Source organism: Bos javanicus, chromosome 1 (genome assembly GCF_032452875.1).
Source record: "Bos javanicus breed banteng chromosome 1, ARS-OSU_banteng_1.0, whole genome shotgun sequence".
Lineage (NCBI taxonomy): Eukaryota > Metazoa > Chordata > Mammalia > Artiodactyla > Bovidae > Bos > Bos javanicus.
The window spans coordinates 102,282,272-102,306,588 of NC_083868.1; the positions used below are offsets into that span (position 1 = coordinate 102,282,272).

Genomic DNA, 24,317 nt, shown 5'->3' on the forward strand with positions numbered 1-24,317 from the left:
AGCAGAAGAGATTAAGAAGAGGTGGCAAGAATACACAGAAGAACAATACAAAAAAGTTCTTAATGATCTAGATAAGATCAATGGTGTGTTCATCCATCTGGAGCCAAACATTGTGGAGTGATAAGTCAAATGGGTCTTAGAAAGCACCACTAGGAACAAAGCTAGTGGAGGTGATGAAATTCCAGCTGAGCTATTTCAAATCTTAAAAGATAATGCTGTGAAAGTGCTGCACTCAATATGCCAGAAAATTTGGAAAACTCAGCAGTGGCCACGGGATTGGAACAGGTCAGTTTTCATTCCAATCCGGAAGAAGGGTAATGACAAAGAACGTTCAAACTACAGTTCTCCATGCTGCACTTCAACAGCACATGACCAGAGAATTACCATATGTATAGACTGGATTTAGAAAAGGCAGAGTAATCAGAGATCAAATTGCCAACATCCATTGGATCAAGGAAAAAGCAAGAGAGTTTTAGAAAAACATCTAATTTGCTTCATTCACTACAGTAAAGCCTTTGTGTGGATCACAAGCTGTGGGAAATTCTTAAAGAGATGGGAATATCAGACCATCTTACCTGCCTCCTGAGAAATCTGCATGCAGGTCAAGAAGCAGCTGTTAGAATCAAACTGGAACAACAGACTGATTCAAAATGTGGAAAGGAGTGCATCAAGGTTGTATATTGTCACCCTGCTTATTTACCTTACATGAAGAGTACATCACGTGAAATGCCAAGTTGGATGAATAACAAGCTGGAATCAAGATTGAAAAAAGAAATATCAATAAATCAAGATATGCAGATGACACCCCCCTTATGGCAAAAAGTGCAGAAGAACTAAAGAGCTTCTTAATGAAGATGAAGGAGGAGCGTGAAAAAGTTGGCTTAAAACTCAACATTCAAAAAACTAAGATCATGACATCTGGTCCTGTCACTTTAAGGCATATAAATGGAGAAACAATGGAAACAGTGACAGACTTTATTTTCTTGGTTCTAAAATCATGCTGACAGTGACTACAGCTATGACATCAAAGGATGCTTGCTCCTTGGAAGAAAAGCTATGACAAACCTAGACAGCATATTAAGAAGCAGAGACATTACTTTGCCAACAAAAGTCTATGTAGTCAAAGCTATTATTTTTCCAGTAGTCATGTACGGATGTGAGAGTTGGGTCATAAAGAAAACTGAGTGTTGAAGAATTGATGTTTTTGAATTGTGGTATTGAAGAAGACTCTTGAGAGTCTCTTGGATTGCAAGGAGATCCAAGCAGTCAATCCTAAAGGAAATCAACCATGAATATTCACTGGAAGGACTGGTACAGAAGCTGAATTTCCTGGCTACCTGATGCAAAGAGCTGACTCATTGGAAAGACCTTATGCTGGGAAAGATAAAAGGCAGGAGGAGAAGGGGATGACAAAGAATGAGATAGTTGGATGGCATTACAGATTCAAAGGACATGAGTGTGAACAAGCTCCAGGAGATGGTGAAGGACAGGGAAGTCTGGTGTGCTGTAGTCCTTGGGTCCCTAAGACTGGGACATGAGTAAACGCCTAAACAGCAACAACAACAATGAAAATTATAGTGTATGGAATAAATAGTATACACTCCAATATACTATTATATATATATGTATGCTGCTAAGTCACTTCAGTCGTGTCCGACTCTGTGAGACCCCATAGATGGCAGCCCACCAGGCTCCTGTCCCTGGGATTCTCCATGCAAGAACTCTGGAGTAGATTGCCATTTCCTTCTCCAATGCATGAAAGTGAAAAGTGAAAGTGAAGTCACTCACTTGTGTCCGACTCTTAGCAACCCCACGGACTGCAGCCTACCAGGCTCCTCCGCCCATCAGATTTTCCAGGCAAGAGTACTGGAGTGGGTTGCAATTGCCTTCTCTGATGTATATATATATATATATATATATACACACACATATATATATATATACACACACTACAATATACTGTTATATTTGTAAACTAAGCCATGCCGTGTGGGGCAACCCACGATGGGCAGGTCATGGTGGAGAGGTCTGACAGAATGTGGTCCACTGGAGAAGGGAATGGCAAACCACTTCGGTACTCTTGCCTTGAGAACCCCATGAACAGTATGAAAAGGCAAAATGATAGGATACTGAAAGGGGAACTCCCTGGGTAGGTAGGTGCCCAATATACTACTGGAGATCAATGGAGAAATAACTCCAGAAAGAATGAAGGGATGGAGCCAAAGCAAAAACAATACCCAGCTGTGGGTGTGACTGGTGATAGAAGCAAGGTCCAATGCTGTAAAGAGCAATATTGCATAGGAACCAGGAATGTCAGGTCCATGAATCAAGGCAAATTGGTAGTGGTCAAACAAGAGACAGCAAGAGTGAACGTTGACATTCTAGGAATCAGCGAACTAAAATGGACTGAAATGGATGAATTTAACTCAGATGATGATTATATCTACTACTGCGGGCAGGAATCCCTTAGACGAAATGGAGTAGCCATCATGGTCAACAAAAGAGTCCAAAATGCAGTACTTGGATGCAATCTCAAAAATGACAGAAGGATCTCTATTCGTTTCCAAGGCAAACCAGTCAATACCACGGTAATCCAAGTCTATGCCCCAACCAGTAACACTGAAGAAGCTGAAGTTGAACGGTTCTATGAAGACCTACAAGACCTTTTAGAGCTAACATGCGAAAAAGATGTCCTTTTCATTATAGGGGACTGGAATGCAAAAGTTGGAAGTCAAGAAACACCTGGGGTAACAGGCAAATTTGGCCCTGGAATATGGAATGAAGCAGGGCAAAGGCTAATAGAGTTTTGCCAAGAAAACGAACTGGTCATAGCAAACACCCTCTTCCAACAACACAAGAGAGGACTCTACACATGGACATCACCAGACGGTCAACATCGAAATAAAATTGATTATGTTCTTTGCAGCCAAAGATGGAGAAGCTCTATACAGTCAGCAAAAACGAGACCAGGAGCTGACTATGGCTCATATCATGAAATCCTTTTGCCAAATTCAGACTTATATTGAAGAAAGTAGGGAAAACCACTAGACCATTCAGGTAAGACCTAAATCAAATCCCTTATGATTATACAGTGGAAGTGAGAAATAGATTTAAGGGCCTAGATCTGATAGATAGAGTGCCTGATGAGCTATGGAATGAGGTTTGTGACATTGTGCAGGAGACAGGGATCAAGACCATCCCCATGTAAAAGAAATGCAAAAAAGCAAAATGCCTGTCTGAGGAGGCCTTACAAATAACTGTGAAGAGAAGAGAAGCAAAAAGCAAAGGAGAAAAGGAAAGATATAAGCATCTAAATGCAGAGTTCCAAAGAATAGCAAGGAGAGATAGGAAAGTCTTCCTCAGCAATCAATGCAAAGAAATAGAGGAAAACAACAGAATGGGAAAGACTAGAGACCTCTTCAAGAAAATTAGAGATACCAAGGGAACATTTCATGCAAAGATGGGCTCGATAAAGGACATAAATGGTATGGACCTAACAGAAGCAGATGATATTAAGAAGATATGGCAAGAATACACAAAAGAAGTGTACAAAAAAGTGTACAAGACCAAGATAATCACGATGGTGTGAACACTGAGCTAGAGCCAGACATCCTGGAATGTGAAGTCAAGTGGGCCTTAGAAAGCTTCACTATGAACAAAGCTAGTGGAGGTGATGGAATTCCAATTGAGCTCTTTCAAAACCTGAAAGATGATGCTGTGAAAGTGTTGCACTCAACATGCCAGCAAATTTGGAAAACTCAGCAGTGGCCACAGGACTGGGAAAGGTCAGTTTTCTTTCCAATCCCAAAGAAAGGCAATGCCAAAGAATGCTCAAGCTACTGCATGATTGCACTCATCTCACACACTAGTAAAATAATGCTCAAAATTCTCCAAGCCAGGCTTCAGCAGTACGTGAACTGTGAACTTCCAGATGTTCAAGCTGATATTACATAAGGCAGAGGAAGCAGAAATCAAATTGCCAACATCTTCTGGATCATCAAAAAAGCAAACAAGTTCCAGAGAAACATTTATATCTGCTTTATTGACTATGCCAAAGTCTTTGACTGTGTGGACCACAATAAACTGTGGAAAATTCTTCAAGAAATGGGAATAGCAGACCACCTGACCTGCCTCTTGAGAAACTTATATGCAGGTCAGGAAGCAACAGTATACAACAGACTTGTTCCAAATAGGAAAAGGAGTATGTCAAGGCTGTATATTGTCACCCTGCTTATTTAACTTATATCCAGAGTACATCATGAGAAACGCTGGGCTGGAAGAAGCACAAGCTGGAATCAAGATTGCCGGGAGAAATATCAGTAACCTCAGATATGCAGATGACACCACCCTTACTTATGGCAGGAATCGAAGAGGAACTAAAAAGCCTCTTGATAAAAGTGAAAGAGGAGAGTGAAAAAGTTGGCTTAAAACTCAACATTCAAAAAACTAAGATCATGGCATCCCATCACTTCATGGCAGATAGACGTGGAAACAGTGTCAGACTTTATCTTTTTGGGCTCCAAAATCACTGCAGATGGTGATTGCAGCCATGAAATTAAAAGACGCTTACTCCTTGGAAGGAAAGTTATGACCAACCTAGATAGCATATTGAAAAGCAGAGATATTACTTTGCTAACAAAGGTCCGTCTAGTCAAGGCTATGGTTTTTCCAGTAGTCATGTATGGATGTGAGATAGTTGGACTGTGAAGAAAGCTGAGTGCTGAAGAATTAATGCTTTTGAACTGTGGTGTTGGAGAAGACTCTTGAGAGTCCCTTGGACTGCAAGGAGATCCAACCAGTCCATCCTCAAGAAGATCTGTCCTGGGTGTTCTTTGGAAGGACTGATGCTGAAGCTGAAACTCCAATACTTTGGCCACCTGATGCGAAGAGTTGACTCATTGGAATAGACCCTGATACTGGAAGGGATTAGGGGAAGAAGGTGAAGGGGACCACAGAGGATGAGATGGCTGGATCGCATCACTGACTCGATGGACATGAGTTTGAGTGAACTCCAGAAGTTGGTGATGGACAGGGAGGCCTGATGTGCTGTGATTCATGGGGTCGCAAAGAGTCGGACACGACTGAGCGACTGAACTGAACTGAACTGATATATTCTGTATACATATGTATATGTTGCGTGTGCTTAGTTGATCAGTTATGTCCAACTCTTTGCTACAAAATGGACCATAGCCCATCAGGTTCCTCTGTCTATGGGGATTCTCCAGGTAAGAATACTGGAATGGGTTGCCATGCCCTCCTCCAGGGGATATTCCCAACTGAAAGATCAACTCCCAAGTCTCCTGCATTGCAGGTGGATTCTTTACTTAGCCAGCAGAGAAGCCCATACATATATTGTGGATATGCATATATGTGTGTGTATGCCTATTATGTCGCTTCAGTCATGTCCAACTCTTTGAGACCCTATAGACTGTAACCCTCCAGGCTCCTCTCTCCATGGGATTCTCCAGGCAAGAATACTGGAGTGTGTTTCTTTTTCCTGCTTCAGGGGATCTTCCCTACCCAGGGGTCAAACCCACATCTCTTATGTCTCCTGAATTGGCAGGCAGGTTCTTAATCAGAAGCACACCTAGAAAGCTCATATGTCTATCTATCTATCTGTCTATACATACACACACACACACACACACATATATATATATATATATTTGTATATATATGTGTGTGTATACACTTCAATACACTATATATATATATATACACACATAAAACACTATCCTCTCATTTTTTTCTTTTTGTGTATTGCCATATCATTTCCTAATTTGTACCTCAAATATTGTTAGCAGTGGATTTGACTCAGGAAGCCTCCACATGAACCAGTGTCAACATTGTCTTCATTGAAGAAATTAATATTTATTTCATACCTGATATTCTAAGCCTTGTGCCCCAAGCATTGTATGTGTTTTAAATTTCACATATTATTTATCTGTTAATGTAATTTTACAGAGGCAGGAAATTGAAGCTAAAACAAGATAGGTGTTTCCTTAGACTCATGAGCATTTATTGGCAGAACTGAGAAGTAAACTCATGTCTGGATTTAAAGATGTTTTTCATCAGTATTCTGTAATTTCTCATAGTTTTCCTGTCTTGAGGTTCTAGCTTTTCCAGTGGGATGACATGTTTTCTCCTATCTATTCTTTTTTTTTTTAGTATTGCATTAAAATTATTAAGATTCGATTTTAAGAATTGCTGATGGGTTGCTGCACTTTATAAATGCTAACTATTTTTGAATTATCCAAAGGTCAGAAATACTTTTCACTGTTTTCTTTGTCCCCAAAGATTCTACTAATTCACAATCTGACATTTAACCTTGGAGGAAACTTTACTGTTCAATGGGATCAAACTTTCTTGGAAGTTGAAAAGTTTACTTGTTATCCAGATTCAAACACTGCAACTAAAGAACGCTGCGAAGAACGTGGCTGCTTATGGCAAACGGTAATAAGATTTTTAATTATTCATGAATGGATTTCACATAAGCATTTCAATGTAAACTGTACATATTACAATTTTAAGTCTACAGCATACAAACTAAATTCATCTAGAGAAGCATTTGAAATTTGAAATTAAACTTCTAATAGGTAATTTATCTTAATTACTTCTCCAAAGACATGGTTTAGTACATGCTATGCTAAATGTAAAGCTCAGTTTTCATTCCAATCCCAAAGAAAGGCAATGCCAAAGAATGCTCAAACTACTGCACAATTGCACTCATCTCACACGCTAGTAAAGTAATGCTCAAAATTCTCCAAGCCAGGCTTCAGCAATATGTGAACCGTGAACTTCCTGATGTTCAAGCTGGTTTTAGAAAAGGCAGAGGAACCAGAGATCAAATTGCCAACATCCGCTGAATCATGGAAAAAGCAAGAGAGTTCCAGAAAAACATTTATTTCTGCTTTATTGACTATGCCAAGCCTTTGACTGTGTGGATCACAATAAACTGTGGAAAATTCTGAAAGAGATGGGAATACAAGACCACCTGACCTGCCTCTTGAGAAATTTGTATGCAGATCAGGAAGCAACAGTTAGAACTGGACATGGAACAACAGACTGGTTCCAAATAAGAAAAGGAGTACGTCAAGGCTGTATATTGTCACCCTGTTTATTTAACTTATATGCAGAGTACATCATGACAAATGCTGGGCTGGAAGAAGCACAAACTGGAGTCAAGACTGCCGGGAGAAATATCAATAACCTCAGATATGCAGATGACACCACCCTTATGGCAGACAGTGAAGAGAAACTCAAAAGCCTCTTGATGAAAGTGAAAGTGGAGAGTGAAAAAGTTGGCTTAAAGCTCAACATTCAGAAAACGAAGATCATGGCATCTGGTCCCACCACTTCATGGGAAATAGATGGGGAAACAGTGGAAAGGGTGTCAGACTTTATTTTTCTGGGCTCTGAAATCACTACAGATGGTGACTGCAGCCATTAAATTAAAGACGCTTACTCCTTGAAAGGAAAGTTATGACCAACCTAGATAGCATATTCAAAAGCAGAGACATTACTTTGCCAACAAAGGTTCATCTAGTCAAGGCTATGGTTTTTCCTGTGGTCATGTATGGATGTGAGAGTTGGACTGTGAAGAAAGCTGAGCACCGAAGAATTGATGCTTTTGAACTGTGGTGTTGGAGAAGACTCTTGAGCATCCCTTGGACTGCAAGCAGATCCAACCAGTCCATTCTAACGGAGATCAGCCCTGGGATTTCTTTGGAAGGAATGATGCTAAAGCTGAAACTCCAGTACTTTGGCCACCTCACGGGAAGAGTTGACTCATTGGAAAAGACTCTTATGCTGGGAGGAATTGGGGGCAGGAGGAGAAGGGGACGACAGAGGATGAGATGGCTGGATGGCATCACTGACTCAATGGACATGAGTCTGAGTGAACTCCGGGAGCTGGTGATGGACAGGGAGGCCTGACATGCTACGATTCATGGGGTCGCAAAGAGTCGGACATGACTGAGCGACTGATCTGATCTGATCTGATGCTAAATGTATGTGTAAATTCCTCTCCAGGTACTTTAGAAATAGTGTAACTTTATTTAATAAAATAGCATTCTATTTGTTGCAATCTGTTAAATGTTGGTTGTGACTGACTAGCTTAGTTCAGTAAGGTATTTTGCCAGTAGGGAATAGTCTTTCAAAAGCATTGTCTCAAGTTATCAAAACTTCTGAAATTGATTGATGGGTTGTAACTGGTCCACTAAGAGGTGACAATTTCTGCCAGTAATTCTGGTCAAAACTTCAAGAACAATTAAAAGCAGAGGTTTTTACAGAAGGGTATATGAGAAGAGTACCCTTATGTGCTTATTTTATTTTATAAATTCTCGGCTTTTCGTTACATCATTGGGATTTGTTGGGGGAAAAAACAAAACAAAACAAAAGCACATATATTTCGTGTTTAGTTCAGTTGCTCAGTCGTATCTGACTCTTTAGGACCCCATGAACCGCAGCACCCCAGGCCTCCCTGTCCATTACCAACTCCTGGAGTTTACCCAAACTCATGTCCATTGAGTCGGTGATGCCATCTAACCATCTCATCCTCTGTCATCCCCTTCTCCTCCTGCCATCAATCTTTCCCAGCATCAGGGTCTTTTCAAATGAGTCAGCTCTTATCATGTGGCCAAATATTGGAGTTTCAGCTTCAACATCAGTCCTTCCAATGAACACCCAGAACTGATTTCCTTTAGGATGGACTGGTTGGATCTCCTTGCAGTCCAAAGGACTCTCAAGAGTCTTTTCCAACACCACAGTTCAAAAACATCAATTCTTTGGTGGTCAGCTTTCTTCACAGTCCAACTCCCATATCCATACATGACTCCTAGGAAAACCATAGCCTTGACTAGACAGAGCTTTGTTGACGATGTTTCTGCTTTTGAATATGCTATCTAGGTTGGTCGTAACTTTCCTTCCAAGGAGTAAGTGTCTTTTAATTTCATGGCTGCAGTCACCATCTGCAGTGATTTTGGAGCCCAGAAAAATAAAGTCAGCCACTGTTTCCACTGTTTCCCCATATATTTGCCATGAAGTGATGGGACCGGATGCCATGATCTTAGTTTTTTGAATGTTGAGTTTTAAGCCAATTTTTCCACTCTCCTCTTTCACTTTCATCAAAAGACTCTTTAGTTTTTCACTTTCTGCCATAAGGGTGGTGTCATCTGCATATCTGAGGTTATTGATATTTCTCCCGGCAATCTTCATTCCAGCTTGTGCTTCTTCCAGCCCAGTATTTCTCATGATGTACTCTGGATATAAGTTAAATAAGCAGGGTGACAATATACAGCCTTGATGTACTCCTTTCCCTATTTGTAACCAGTCTATTGTTCCATGTCCAGTTCTAACTGTTGCTTCTTGACCTGCATACAGGTTTCTCAAGAGGCAGGTCAGGTGGTCTTGTATTCCCATCTCTTGACGAATTTTTCACAGTTTATTGTGATCCACACAGTCAAAGGCTTTGGCACCGTTAATAAAGCAGAAATAGATGTTTTTCTGGAACTCTCTTGCTTTTTTGATGATCCAGCAGATATTGGTAATTTGATCTCTGGTTCCTATGCCTTTTCTAAAACTAGCTTGAACATCTGGAAGTTCACAGTTCACGTATTGCTGAAGTGTGGCTTGGAGAATTTTGAGCATTACTTTACTAGCGTGTGAGTTGAGTGCAATTGTGTGGTAATTTGAGCATTCTTTGGCACTGCCTTTCTTTGTGATTGGAATGAAACCTGACCTTTTCCAGTCCTGTGGCCACTGCTGAGTTTTCCAAATTTCATGTTACCAACAAATTAAATGCATGTCTTATTACACTTAGAAGAGTCTAGACACATCTGCCAGCAACTTCCTAGAAATATCTGCACTTATACGAGGAATACATAGAATACCTGCCCCAAAAGAAATGGCCCTCATTCCTCTTCATTGCTTGGTAAAATTGCATAATCTTTACCATTAGGAAAGTTTATGAAAGAGCTGAAGAAAACAAGTGAGAAGGAGAAAAGATTCTGAAATCAATAAAAACAAATACTGAAGTATCATTACAGTTTGCCTACAGTATCTTCTTTTTAAATTGCAACTCTTCATTCAAATCCGTACCCATCCTCCATTGAGTTCAGTGCACGGTCACTTCTGTTATCAAAATGAATCTAAAGGATGGTACTAAAGCTCCAATAACTTCTAATAAGAAAGTGTGAAAAATATACTCTTCTCATTACTATTAGTCTTCATATTCAACACCTTATAGATTTTTAATTCAAATAAGTGGAGCTTTAACATTAGAAATTTATCAAATATAATTTAGAAAATTAATGTTTCTTTAGACCATACTGTTTATTCATTGATTCATTTAACAAATACTTGAGCACTACTATGTTCTAGGCACTGTTCTAAGGAGAACAAAATAAATGAAACTCTCCTGTCTGTTAGGGATTATATTTCAGTGTGGGAAAACAAACAGGTAACTTAAAAAGTTGTTTTAGGGTCTTTCCTGGTGGTCCAGTGGTTAAGACATTGTCTGCCAGTGCAGGGGCTGTGGGTTCAATTCCTCTTCAGGGAGTTAAGATCTCACATGCCCTGCAGCCAAAAAACAAAGCGTAAAACAGAGATAATATTGTAACAAATTCAATAGACTTTAAAAATGGTCCACATCAAAAAATATTTTAAAAACTTAAAAAATAAAAATTGTTTTCTATGTTAGATAATTATTACAGAGATCAAAAAGCAGAAAAGGAAAAGGGAGGATGTGGGATGTCGTTGGTATAACTATAATTAGTATGCATAAAAGGTTTCTTTGAGAAGGTGGCATTTGTTAAAAGAGACAAAGGGAAGAAAGGAAGGAATAATATTCCAGAAAGAAAATAAATCAGCCTGAATTGAACCTGAAGTTAAAATGTACCTGGTAGAGTCTACAAACAGCAAGGAGGCCATCATGTCTGAAACAGAATGAGTGGAAGGAAGAATAGCCAGAGATAAAATTACAGACATATGAAAACAGATAATATAATTCCATTACTTTGACCACATTTAGGAATAAAATTTCTACTCCGAGATAGAATTCTACTAGAGAGTTTTGAATAGACAAATAAGTAGATTAAATTTCCATGTTAATGGAACTATAATGGTTTCTGTGTTGAGAACAGAATGTGAGAAGACTAAGACAGGGAGACCAGGAAAGAGGTTACTCCAGTAAACAAAGTAAAATACTGGTAGATTGAGCCAAAGTGGTAAAGGTAGAATTAGTAATAAGTGTTTGACTTTGTGGGGAGCTTCCCAGGTGTCTTATTGGTAAAGAATCCATTTGCCAGTGCAAGAGACCCAGGAGACGCAGGTTCAATCACTGAGTCAGGAAGATATCCTGGAGGAGGAAATGGCAGCCCACTCCAGTATACTGGCTTAGTAAATCCCATGGAAATAGGAACCTGGTGGGCTACAGTCCATGGGATCACAAAGAGTCAGACACAACTTAGTGAGTAAACACACACACGATTGATTTTTGTCCATATTTTTAACATAAAGCTAGAAAATGTTGTTCTTTGATTGGATATGGGATATGAGAGAAAAGAGTAAAATGACTTCAAGTTTTTGGTGTAAACAGCTGAGAAAAAGAGAAAGTATTTAGTAACACACTGTCAAAACTATGGGGAAACAAGCAAGGAGAGGAAGAGTTTTGTTTTGGACAAATTAAAATTGAGACACTCAATACAAATCAAAGTGAAGCTTTCCAATTGTGAGATAATCTTCATGACCTGGATAACTGTGATGGTGTGATCACTCACCTGGAGCCAGACATCCTGGAATGTGAAGTCAAATGGGCTTTAGGAAGCATCACTATGAACAGAGCTAATGGAGGTGATGGAATTCCAGTTGAGCTATTTCAAATCCTAAAAGATGATGCTGTGAAAGTGCTGGACTCAATATGCCAGCAAATTTGGAAAACTCAGCACTGGGCACAGGACTGGCAAAGGTCGGTTTTCATTCCAGTCTCAAAGAAAGGCAATGCCAAAGAACATTCAAACTACTGCACGATTGCCCTCATCTAACATGCTAGCAAAGTAATTCTCAAAACTCTCTAAGATGGGCTTCAACAGTACATGAACTGTGAACTTCCATGTATTCAAGCTGGATTTAGAGAAGGCAGAGGAACCAGAGATCAATTTGCCAACATCCTTTGGATCATAGAAAAAGTAAGAGAGTTCCAGAAAAACATCTGCTGCTGCTGCTGCTGCTAAGTCACTTCAGTCGTGTCCAACTCTGTGCAACTCCATAGACGGCAGCCTACCAGGATCCCCCATCCCTGGGATTCTCCAGGCAAGAACAATGGAGTGGGTTGCCATTTCCTTCTCTAATGCATGAAAGTGAAAAGTGAAAGTGAAGTCGCTCAGTTGTTTCCGACTCTTAGCAACCCCATGGACTGCAGCCCACCAGGCTCCTCTGTCCATGGGACTCTCCAAGCAAGAGTCCTGGAGTGGGGTGCCGTTGCCTTCTCCAAGAAAAACATCTACTTCTGCTTTATTGATTACGTCAAAGTCTTTGACTGTGTGGATCACAACAAATTATATCTGCCTCCTTAGAAATCTGTTTGCAGGTCAGGAAGCAACAGTTAGAACAAGACATGGAATAAAAGACTGATTTTAAACTGGGAAAGGAGTACATCAAGGCTGTATATTGTCACTCTGCTCATTTAACTTATATGCAGAGTACATCATGTGAAATGCTAGCCTGGATGAAGCACAAGCTGGAAACAAGATTGCCCAGAGAAATATCACTAACCTCAGATATGCAGATGACACCACCCTTAGGGAAGACAGCGAAGAGGAACTAAAGAGTCTTCTGATGAAAGTGAAAGAGGAGACTGAAAATGCTGGCTTGAAGCTCAACATTCAAAAAACTAAGATCATGGCATCCAGTCCCATCACTACATGGCAAATAGATGGGGAAACCATGGAAACAGTGGCAGACTTTATTTTCTTGACTCCAAAATCACTACAGATGCCTAGTGCAGCCATGAAATTAAAAGATGCTTGTTCCTTAAAAGAAAAGCTATGACCAACCTAGACAGTATATTAAAAAGCAGACACATTTCCTTGCTGACAAAGGTCCATCTAGTCAAGGCTATGGTTTTCCAGTAGTCATGTATGGATGTGAGAGTCAGACTGTAAAGAAAGCTGAGCCCCAAAGAATTGATGCTATTGAACTGTGGTGTTGGAGAAGACTCTTGAGAGTCCCTTGGACTGCAAGGAGATCCAACCAGTCCATCCTAAGGGAAATCAGTCCTAAATATTCATTGGAAGGACTGATGCTGAAACTGAAACTCCAGTACTTTGGTTACCTGATGTGAAGAACTGACTAATTGGAAAAGACCCTGATTTGGGCAAAGATTGAAGGCAGGAGGAGAAGGGGACAACAGAGGATGAGATGGTTGTATGGCATCACCAACTCAATGGACATGAGTTTGAGCATGCTCTGGAAGTTGGTGACAGACAGGAAAGCCTGGGGTACTGCAGTCCATGGGGTTGCAAAGAGTCGTACACGAATGAGTGACTGAACTGAACTGAAACTAATGAAACTGAAAATTTTACATCATTGGTAATATATAAAATGTAGAGTCAGTATATATATATATATATATATATATATATATATATATTTTAAAGTTATATGATGCAGCGACATCATCAAAGGAAGGAGCTTGAGAAGGGGAAAGTTCAAAAACTAAACTTCTGAATCATCCAAAGCTTTGACTCAGTGAAATGATAATCAGTTAAAAGACCGAAAATAAATCATAAATGAATTAGATTGAAAACAATCTAATTGTTGTTCTTGTCAGCCAAGCGAACAAGGCATTTCAAGACAGTGAAAATTACCAATTGTACAAATTATGTTTAAAAATTAGTAAGATAAGAACTGAAAAGTGGCATGGATTTGGCATCATGGAAGTCTTTGGTAACTATTACAACAGAAATACTGATAGAGTTATGGGAATAAAAGCCTCATCAGAGTGAGAATGAGATTCCATTAACACGGAAGTCACAACTTAGATATAGAGAATATGGTGAGCTTTTTGTATTTGGCCATAAGAAAAGCATAAAAAATAGAGCAGTAATTGGAGAAATTAACGAGGTGACAGTTTCTTTAAGATGAGTACATGCTAAGTCACCTCAGTCATATCTGACTCTTTGCAGCCCTATGGACTGTAGCCTGGCAGGCTCCTCAGTCCATGAGATTCTCTAGGCAAAAGTACTGGAGTGGGTTGCCATTTCCTTCTCTAGGGGATCTTCCCAACCCAGGGATCTAACCTACATCTCTTGAATCTCCTGCCTTGGCAGGTGCAATGTTTACAACTAGCACCACAAGATGGGAAAAATCAAATCAGTTTATGCCATTGGGAATAACCTGTAATGAGTGGAATATTAGTGATATAGGACAGAAGGTTAAGAATTGCAGGAGAATGTCTTTGCTGGCAAACAGGCATGGGACTGGGTGCACAAATGAAATGGTTCTCCTTATATAGAATCACAGGCGGAACATATTTTGTAACAGGAAGTAAAGATATGGTTGGGTAGTTGTCCTGTTTCATTCTGATATTTCTTCTGATTGCTTTCCTTTTCATACTGAAGTAATAAGGAAGATCATTAGGAGATGATGAGAATAGGGAGGATTTTTCATGAAGACAAAAGGAAAATGTTATCCAGGGCAGTGTGATAGTGAATGAACGAGGCAAATATACCATGATTGTGTCTTTTGGACCCACTCTAACTTGCATGATTATGTAAAGGGAGAGCAATCTGCATGATTTCCAGCATTTTTCAAGCCACATTCAGCCAAACAACTTAGGCACTGAAATTTAAAAAGAAAGTGAATGTGTTAGTCACTCCGTTGTGCCAGGCTCCTCTGTCCCTGGAGTTCTCCAAGCAAGAATACTGGGGTGGGTAGCCAATCCCTTCTCCAGGGGATCTTCCTGACCCAAGGATCTCCTCAGTTCAATTCAGTTCAGTCACTCACTTGTGTCTGACTCTATACCACCCCATGGACTGCAGCATGCCCGACTTCCCTGTCCATCACCAACTCTTGGAGCTTACTCAAACTCATGTCCAACAAGTCGGTGATGCCATCCAAGTATCTCATCGTCTGTTGTTCGCTTCTCCAGCCTTCAAACTTTCCCAAAATCGGGGTCTTTTCCAATTAGTCACTTCTTTGCATCAGGTGGCCAAAGTATTAGAATTTCAGCTTCAGCATCAGTCCTTCCAATGAATATTTAGGATGGACTGGTTGGATCTCCTTGCAGCCCAAGGGACTCTCAAGAGTCTTCTCCAACACCACAGTTCAATAGCACCAATTCTTGAGCACTCAGTTTTCTTTATAATCCAACTCTCACATTCATACACGACTACTGGAAAAACCATAGTCTTGACTAGACAGACCTTTGTTGGCAAAGTAATGTCTCTGCTTTTTAATATGCTGTCTAGGTTGGTCACAGATTTTCTTCCAAGGAGCAAGCATTTTTTAATTTCATGGCTGCAGTCACCATCTGCAGTGATTTTGGAACCCAAGAAAATAAAGCCTGCCACTGTTTCCATGGTTTCCCCATCTATTTGCCATGAAGTGATGGGACTGGATGTCATGATCTTAGTTTTTTGAATGTTGAGCTTTAAGCCAGCTTTTTTACTTTCCTCTTTCACTTTCATCAAGAGGCTCTTTAGTTCTTCTTCGCTTTCTTCCATAAGGGTGGTGTCATCTGCATATTTGAGGTTATTGATATTACTCCCGGCAATCTTCATTCCAGCTGGTGCTTCATCCAGCCTGGCATTTCGCATGATGTACTCTGCATATAGGTAAAATAAGCAGGGTGACAATATACAGCCTTGATGTACTCCTTTCCTGATTTGGAACCAGTCATGTCTGGTTCTAACTGTTGCTTCTTGACCTGCATACAGATTTCTCAGAAGACAGGTAGGTCGTCTGGTATTCCCATCTCTTTAAGTATTTTCCACAGTTTGTGTACAGTCCAAGGCTTTGGCGTAGTCAATAAAGCAGAAGTAGATGTTTTTCTTGAACTCTGGTGCTTTTTTGATGATCCAATGGATGTTGGCAATTTGATCTCTGTTTCCTCCTAAATTGTGAAATTTATGAGTCTTGTCTTTTATAATCGAAGATTACTGGCAAGGTTTGTGGTAGAATGTCCATCAGTTTGGGTCTAGTTGATGTCTTCTGAGGATGGTGGCTCAGATGGAAAAGGGTCTGCCTGCAATGCAGAATAGCTGGGTTCAATCCCTGGGTTGGGAAGGTCCCACTGGAGAGGGAATGGCTACTCTGATAGATAATGTTTCCTGATAGATATTTTGTGTTATGATTGTACTTTCATTTTGGTATTAAATAATTTGTAAATTATTTAATGTATTTTATTGCACTAAATAATATAAATTTGTAATTAATATTTAATGTAAGTTATTTATAGATTTTAATGTAAACATTTTATAAATCATACATGTGGTTAACATGTCTACTCTGGTTTTCTTTAGCTAAAAATTACAATTCTTACAATTTCTGAAATGAACATGTATTGTGTTTTTAGGTTCATTTAGGATCCAAAGCACCTGAGTGTTACTTTCCTAAAGAAGACAACTCTTATTTAGTCCACTCAACTCAGTACTCATCAGTGGGTATAACAGCTGACCTCCAGCTGAATACTGCAAATCGAATAAAGCTACCTTCTGATTCCATTTCGTCTCTTCGTGTGGAGGTGAAATATCACAAAGATGATATGTTGCAGTTTAAGGTATGTTTATTATAAACTATCACAATGCATGATTCATCTCTCGAGAAAAATTTTAAATAGATTAGGTGCTTGAGTTTTTCATGTAATATTAAGGATTGTTAATTGGATTGATGATCTTTTGATTCTATAAAGCTTTTATTGTCTTCCTACAGAGCTCATAGCTAGATGCACAATAAGTAAAACTTTCTGTTTTTGCTAGCTTTTTGAATAAGTAAGCATATAGTGGTGATTTTTAATTATTTAAATTCTTGATAAATTGATAAATCATTTAGTTGGACTCTGTTGGTTGTTCCATTCAAGTAAACAAAATAGGACAAAACAAACACAATAAGATCCTTATTGTTTCCATTCTTTTTAAACAGTGATCTGAAGTTTATGGCCAATACAGTAAGAAATACGAAAGAGATAATTTCTTTCAATAGTTATACTTAGCAGTTATTTTTTACTTAAGAGCACTGAAGAACTCCATTAAGAAAATTATTAGAAATGGTACTGACTTATATATGACAAATGGAAAGCAATTTCAACTCATACATATGCAGACATTTAACTGAAGAAATACAATCTGGAATAAAATATTAAAATACTTAACACCCTTTATTTTTTTAATATAAATTTATTTATTTTAATTGGAGGCTAATAAAAATGAAAGAAATTAAAGACAAATACAAAAAATGAGAAAACTAAGTGTTTATCCTCATCAGCAAGGAAATAAATGGCAATTAAAAAAAAAGTGTTTTCTTGTTTAACAAAGAATAGTATTAGAGTACATATTTTAATAAGAATGTTCATTAATACACCAATTCTGGAAAGCAGTTTACCAATAGATATCAAGGATCCTACAAATTGTAATATATTCTGACCTAATATTATCACTTGTAAGTAATATACTAAGTAAAGATGTGAATGAAGATAAATTAGCATTAATATTCATTGTAAAATCATACATAAGGCAAAAATATTGAGGCAACTGTGTCTAACCATGAGTGGTAAATAATTTTGTGTATCCATATAAGTGAATATCTAGCTCTGAAACTTCTCTTCTTTAAGAGGTCTTACTGTATGAAAAAATGAATTACAAAACATTAAAACAGGTAAAATACAGTACATAATTTAATTCATTATACATCTATATATGTTTATGGAATTTGAAATAGATATATGGGCCATGGATACAAAATTAAGAATTATGTAAATAAGAATTTAAATGTTCTTGTTTGAGGCATTATTTGAATTATTTAATGATATGTACCTAAATATATTGGGCTTCCCTGATAATTCAGCTGCTAAAGAATCCGACCTGCAATGCAGGAGACAACAGTTTGATTCCTGGGTCATGAAGTTCCCCTGGAGACAGGATAGGCTACCACTCCAGTATTCCCTGGTTTCCCTGGTGGCTCAGATGGTAAATAATCTGCCTACAATGTGGGAGACCTGGGTTCCTGGGTTGGAAAGATCATGGCAGCCCACTCCAGTAATTCTTGCTTGGAGAATCCCCATGGACAGAGGAGCCTGGCAGGCTATAGTCCATGGGGTCGCAAAGAACCTAATATGTCACTATTAAGAACTAAACATATCTCTTTTCATTATTTCTCTATAATAGATTTATGATGCCCAAAATAAGAGATATGAAGTTCCAGTACCATTGAACATTCCAAATACACCAACAAGTACTTATGAAACTAGACTTTATGATGTTGAAATCAAGGAAAATCCTTTTGGCATTCAGATTCGAAGAAGAAGCACAAGAAGAGTTATGTAAGTAATTGAATTACTTGATATGAAGGACATTTTCATTTTAGCTTAGGTGGCAAAGTTGGATGATTATTTTCACAGCCTTCACTGTGCTACTTACTGTGTCATCAAATCAACAGTGGCTTTAAAGGTATTAAATAATTGGCTTATTTTAACATTCAAAAACAAAAGTTAGTGAGCTGTCAACAATTGGTCTAAGATTTTATTGACACTTTGGATGTGATGAATTTGATTATTAAATATCAGACCCATTTTTCTATTCAAGCTGAGAGCAAAAATAAAGACTCATGTTGAAAAGCCTGAGGAGTATTGTCAAAATAAGTATTTATAAATGTGTTTAGAAATATGTCAATATTTTACTAGAACGATTGAAATTGGAGTTTTTTAGTTCTGGATTTTGACGAAGTTAATACTATCTCTGTCAGGAATCAATGAAAGGAAGTTTAGATTCATGCATATAGATATGATTTTTATGTTCAATGAATAAATTTAATTTTTAAAATATTTCCTTTATTTTAGTGAAAAGTTCTACAAAGTACACTCTTATGTATTTTCTATTACAAAATACTTCTATGTAATTTAAGCTTTCCCTGCTATTCTTTACATGATATTGTCAGGATGTTTTCAGGTATTGTCAGTATGGATACAAATAATGAAGAAAAACATGTTATATTGTTTCAAAATGTTGAAGAGTTTCATTCTAAATGTTAAAAAGCTAAATGATTTTGTGGAAAATCCCTGGTTCAGATACATTATTTATTGTTATTCAGGAAGCATTATTCTTTAGCAAATACTTTTCCAAAATCGTTAATATAAAAATATGAATATGTTCCAAATTTTTTGTAATAATATGTTTTCTTCCTCTGCCAACTTTCTTTTCCTCTTCTTTTATCTTCCTATTGTAAATGACATTCTCTGTAACACATTTCTTCTGGATTTCTTTGTAAACACGTTTTTACAAATATAAATTAAAAGATGAAGTAAATGATAGGATATAGTAATAGAGTTTGAAATTAAAATATACATATGTGTTATTTATTTTGATATTGATTTCTTTTTATTCTATATGTAGTAAAAGTTTGCTGATTCTCTCAAGAGAACAGGAAAATGAAGGACTTTCAATTCTTAGGACATTTATTACTTCTAGGTCATATATTATTTATATATTTATATTGATTTTATTTTAAAAACTGATATATATCTAAAGACACATATAGTCATAATAAGATTATGAATTTGTAAAACATATTTTGATATTTGTTATGTTAGCCACAAAAGTATTGGAATAATCTATTTCCATCTATATCTGGGTATGGTAAGCCCTATATAGGGAAAAATACTACTGATTTTAACATCACCTAAGAAAGAATTACCATTATTATTATTTTGATCCTATTTGTATGCATATACAGGAATAAAATTGTTTTCTTTTGTTTTCAGTTGGGATTCTCGCCTTCCTGGTTTTGCTTTTAACAACCAGTTCATTCAGATATCTACCCGCCTGCCTTCAGAATATGTGTATGGTTTTGGGGAAATGGAACACACAACATTTAAGCGTGACCTGAACTGGCATACTTGGGGAATGTTCACAAGAGACCAACCCCCTGGTGTAAGTACCAGTATTTGACTACCATAAGTGGCAACTAAGATACAGCCATCTCTTTGTTGGCCTGTATTTCAATATTGAAACAATAAAAGGGACTAGAAATCATGACAGTTGCTGGAGTGTTTTTCTGAAAAACAAAAGTCACAATAAAGTACAGGTGAAAGTAAATGACTAATCAGATAACATCATTGACTACAGTGAGAAGTGAGGTTGTGACCCAATTGCTTACTCTCTCAACTGCATAGAAAGAACATTCAGATTCAATATTCCCTGCCAAATCCATGTTTACTTTCAGCTTTTAAAAAATAACTGGCTAAGGTTCTTCTTGAAATTTTCTTTTTTTACCCCTTAGATAAAGATTGGATTCTCACTTTTTCCTTTGTTACCCTAAGCTGCAGTTGTGCGTTTTTATGAGGTTATGCTGTTAGTTACAAGTTTAGGAAATATTTTTATATGCTCATGACACTTTCCCCAAAGTTTTGTCTTATTAATGGTGTATATTTCATGAATATTTAATATATTTCTCACAATTAATATTAACTATAATTACTCTAAATATATCAAAGTACATTTTAATAAAAATACTAGTTCATTTACATTTTTCATATGTCATGTGTACTTAAAGGATATATTCAGCATGAGATTATAAATGTGTATACTATCGTAACCACTTTTTATTTTAAGGTGCTCATACAACTTTTATTTGTATCACAATAGTTCAAACTTATGAATGCTGTTTTTCATTTATTCCAGTTTGAAAGACCATGTCTTACCAAAGTTTACCTCTTTAAAACCCTTCAGGAACTTCCCTTGTGGTGCAGTGGTTAAAATTCCATGCTGCCCCTGCAGGAAGCACAAGTTTGATCCTTGGTTGGGGAATCAAAAAAAAAAACAAAAAAACAAAAACCCTTCAACATTAAGTATTGGCACTATTAGGTTCATATAACCTTGGTCCTAAATATATAAATTTTCTGTCACAAGCTACTCAGTTACTAGGATTCATTGTGGGTCAATGACACTAATTTGATTAGGGATCATCAACTTATAAGTTTTGTAATCTTGACATTGCATGACTCTGCATATAGATTTTCCATTCTGAAAAATTAAAAGATGATGCTGAAAATGAAATTAAATGCTCAGTAGGAGAAAAATATATTAATTTAAAATATTATCATAAATTATTATAGAAACTTAGATATCCCATTAAGTACTTAAGGAGATTGAGTACTTATCACTTTAATCATTAATAAAACATTCTATTATTGAAAAAGAAGTACCAATTCATAAATAAATTAAGATACATAATCTATGGAAAGAAACCCAACTATTCTAAAACCAGTGGTTTCTTTATGTAAGTTAATTTGGCAGTATTTGTGAGTGTTACACATTTGTATATTCATTCTCATACTCTAATGCACTAATGGTTTGAATAATAAATAAATTAAAAAAAAGTGTTTGTTTTAATTCAGTCATAGTTTGGGTGTGCAATGAAGGAATATTTAAATTCCTAGGCTCAGTCTTATAGTGAATTTAAATATTACATTGACAAAAATTCACATGCTATTATTATTTAAATATACATTATGTTTATTTTTTTCAATTTTAGTACAAACTTAATTCCTATGGATTTCATCCCTATTACATGGCTCTGGAAGATGAGAACAATGCTCATGGAGTTCTCTTACTTAACAGCAATGCAATGGGTAAAACAATTTTTTAAAAATTTAAATTAAAAAATCATATTTTATGTGACTCAAATAAAATAATAACTTATATATAGACAAAATTTAATCATATTTTGGATTTCCAGATGTTACATTTCAGCCAATGCCTGCTCTGACATATCGCATGATTGGAGGAATCTTGGACTTTTATATGTTTTTGGGCCCATCTCCAGAAGTCACAACAAAGCAATACCATGAAGTATGATTGTGGATTTTAAAAAGAGATAAAGTTTTCTTTATAATATAAAGTATTTATCTTAGTTCACCAGGAATTTTTTTTTTCAAAGGTAATCGGCCAACCAGTCATGCCACCTTATTGGGCTTTGGGATTCCAGTTATGTCGTTATGGATACAGAAATACTTCACAAGTTGAAGAAGTATATAATGACATGGTGGCTGCCCAGATCCCCTATGTATGTATATCAATTTTTAAAACAGTGTTAAATATGTCATCTACAAAAGCAGAATAAAATAAACATACACTTTAAAATTATTTAAACATTTGACAAAAAGCAATGTGTAGTTTGTTAGTAGCACCAAATGAATTGGATATCAGATTATACTGATTGTCTTTAGCAGAGGGATAAAGAAAGGGCTAATACCATTATTTTTCCTTCTTTCTCATCAGTCTTATGACTGTAAGTTGTGCTAAACAAGTCACTATGCACTTGCTTTTCTCTGAGAAACTGTGTGTCTCATAGGTAGTCAAACACATTTATTGTCTTCTTTTAAATGAGAGTACGAATCCAGTGAACTTATTTCATCAACTGATATAACAAATTAAAGAAAAACAATTTGAGGTGAAACAATGATTTTTGCCATGGAATTGATGACAGCTGTCATAGAGAATCAGTGGGCTTGCAGAATATCCTCTTCCCTCAATGTGTGGGAAACTAAAGATTTTTAAGTATCCAGAAATAATCAGTTCCTGTGATTTTTATTTTTTAGCAACATTAAGAAATCTCAGGTATCCTCCCGGTAATATTTAAATATTAAAATCTAGAATGCTTTGTATATAAGAACTCACTCTAAGAAGAATAAGTAGAGTCTCATTTATAAGACATCAAGACACAGTAGAATCCAACATATGGTTCCTGAATACATTATTATAGGGAAATTAATTGTATAGGTTAATGATGTAGTGATATGAAAGTGAAAAAAAATTTTGAAGAAGATTTTTTCATTATTAGTCCTATGTTATCCATATTTTTTGTAATATCTAGAAAAAGAAATTGTCTTTAACAGAAAATAATTTTTTTAAAGTACTTTAGGCTTAAATTAAAGATTTAATAATATAATGCAAGCATTTATTCATGTAAATATATTTGTAAATATCTACTGGCAAATAATATTTTGCTTATTTAAGCTTAGGCTATTATTTTGAAAATGACTTTGGTGGATGATATAAGAATAACAAAATAATTGATGAATTTATTAATAATTTTTTCTCCTTTTATAATTTTAGAATTATTGAAATTATCCCATATTTGCCTTTTGTTTCCAGAAATAGAGCAATACTTTTTTTCTGTATACTGTACAAAATTCCAAGTTATCATTTAGTATAATTTCATGACCTCATAAGTCCTTTACTCTTATGTCTTATTTCTTTTGGGAATTATAAAACAAAAGATACTTATTTGAAAGGATTTTTACTTCTAAATCAGAATTACTATTTAATGAACTTTTAACAAAACATAGCATTTATATGAACTTGTTCTTAGAATATTTTGCATCTATACATGCTATTTTTATTTCTTGAATATCACATTACTCAATTCTCAAGCATTGAAACTTTCATAGTACTATTACTTTTATAAACATGATAGAATGTGATGAACTCACTCTGCTGATTCTTACCACACTACAATTCTCATATTTTTCAGGATGTTCAGTACACAGATATTGATTACATGGAAAGGCAACTAGACTTTACAATTGATGATGAATTTCATGACCTTCCTCAGTTTGTTGACAAAATAAGAAGTGAGGGAATGAGGTACATTATTATCCTGGTCAGTACTTATATTTTATCTTCTTTTTTTTAATTTAATTGTATTTAATTTAATTGGAGGTATTTCATCTTCTATCTGAGCCTTATTATATTAGTTTTGTTCAGATTTCTCTTCTTAATGAGGGAGGAAAAGGTGTTTCAAAATATGAAACATGTAAGTTTGAATTCTACTCCCAAATCTAAACCTTTCTTCCTTTAACACTTCATTTACATGGGCAGCCACAAGGCTACCTTCATTCTTGGGTTTATCCATAGAGACCTAAGATTAAATAAAGCTGGGAGTCAAAGACAGGCTGTTTCTTAATAATCACCCAAGCTACAAACTGACCTCAGTTTATAGACACTATCACAAAGTGATGATGGATTTTTCTATTCCTTTAAGATTCTCATATCTTTCTCTGGGACTGCTTCTTACGCTTGTCATGTTTAAAAATTTGCCTTCAA

The 24,317-nt window shown here is 36.5% G+C and overlaps 1 protein-coding gene across 2 annotated transcripts in view; it reads left to right on the top strand.

Annotated features, from left to right (window-relative positions):
- Positions 1 to 24,317, top strand: part of SI (sucrase-isomaltase) — a 118,798-nt gene that overhangs the window by 50,078 nt on the left and 44,403 nt on the right. For both annotated transcript variants that reach the window (XM_061416911.1, XM_061416920.1), the window contains 8 exons: positions 6,298 to 6,453; positions 16,574 to 16,777; positions 18,381 to 18,535; positions 19,973 to 20,141; positions 21,745 to 21,841; positions 21,949 to 22,061; positions 22,150 to 22,275; positions 23,746 to 23,874. In XM_061416911.1, coding sequence (XP_061272895.1) covers positions 6,298 to 6,453; positions 16,574 to 16,777; positions 18,381 to 18,535; positions 19,973 to 20,141; positions 21,745 to 21,841; positions 21,949 to 22,061; positions 22,150 to 22,275; positions 23,746 to 23,874 — 1,149 coding nt within the window. The remainder of the gene's footprint in view (positions 1 to 6,297; positions 6,454 to 16,573; positions 16,778 to 18,380; positions 18,536 to 19,972; positions 20,142 to 21,744; positions 21,842 to 21,948; positions 22,062 to 22,149; positions 22,276 to 23,745; positions 23,875 to 24,317) is intronic.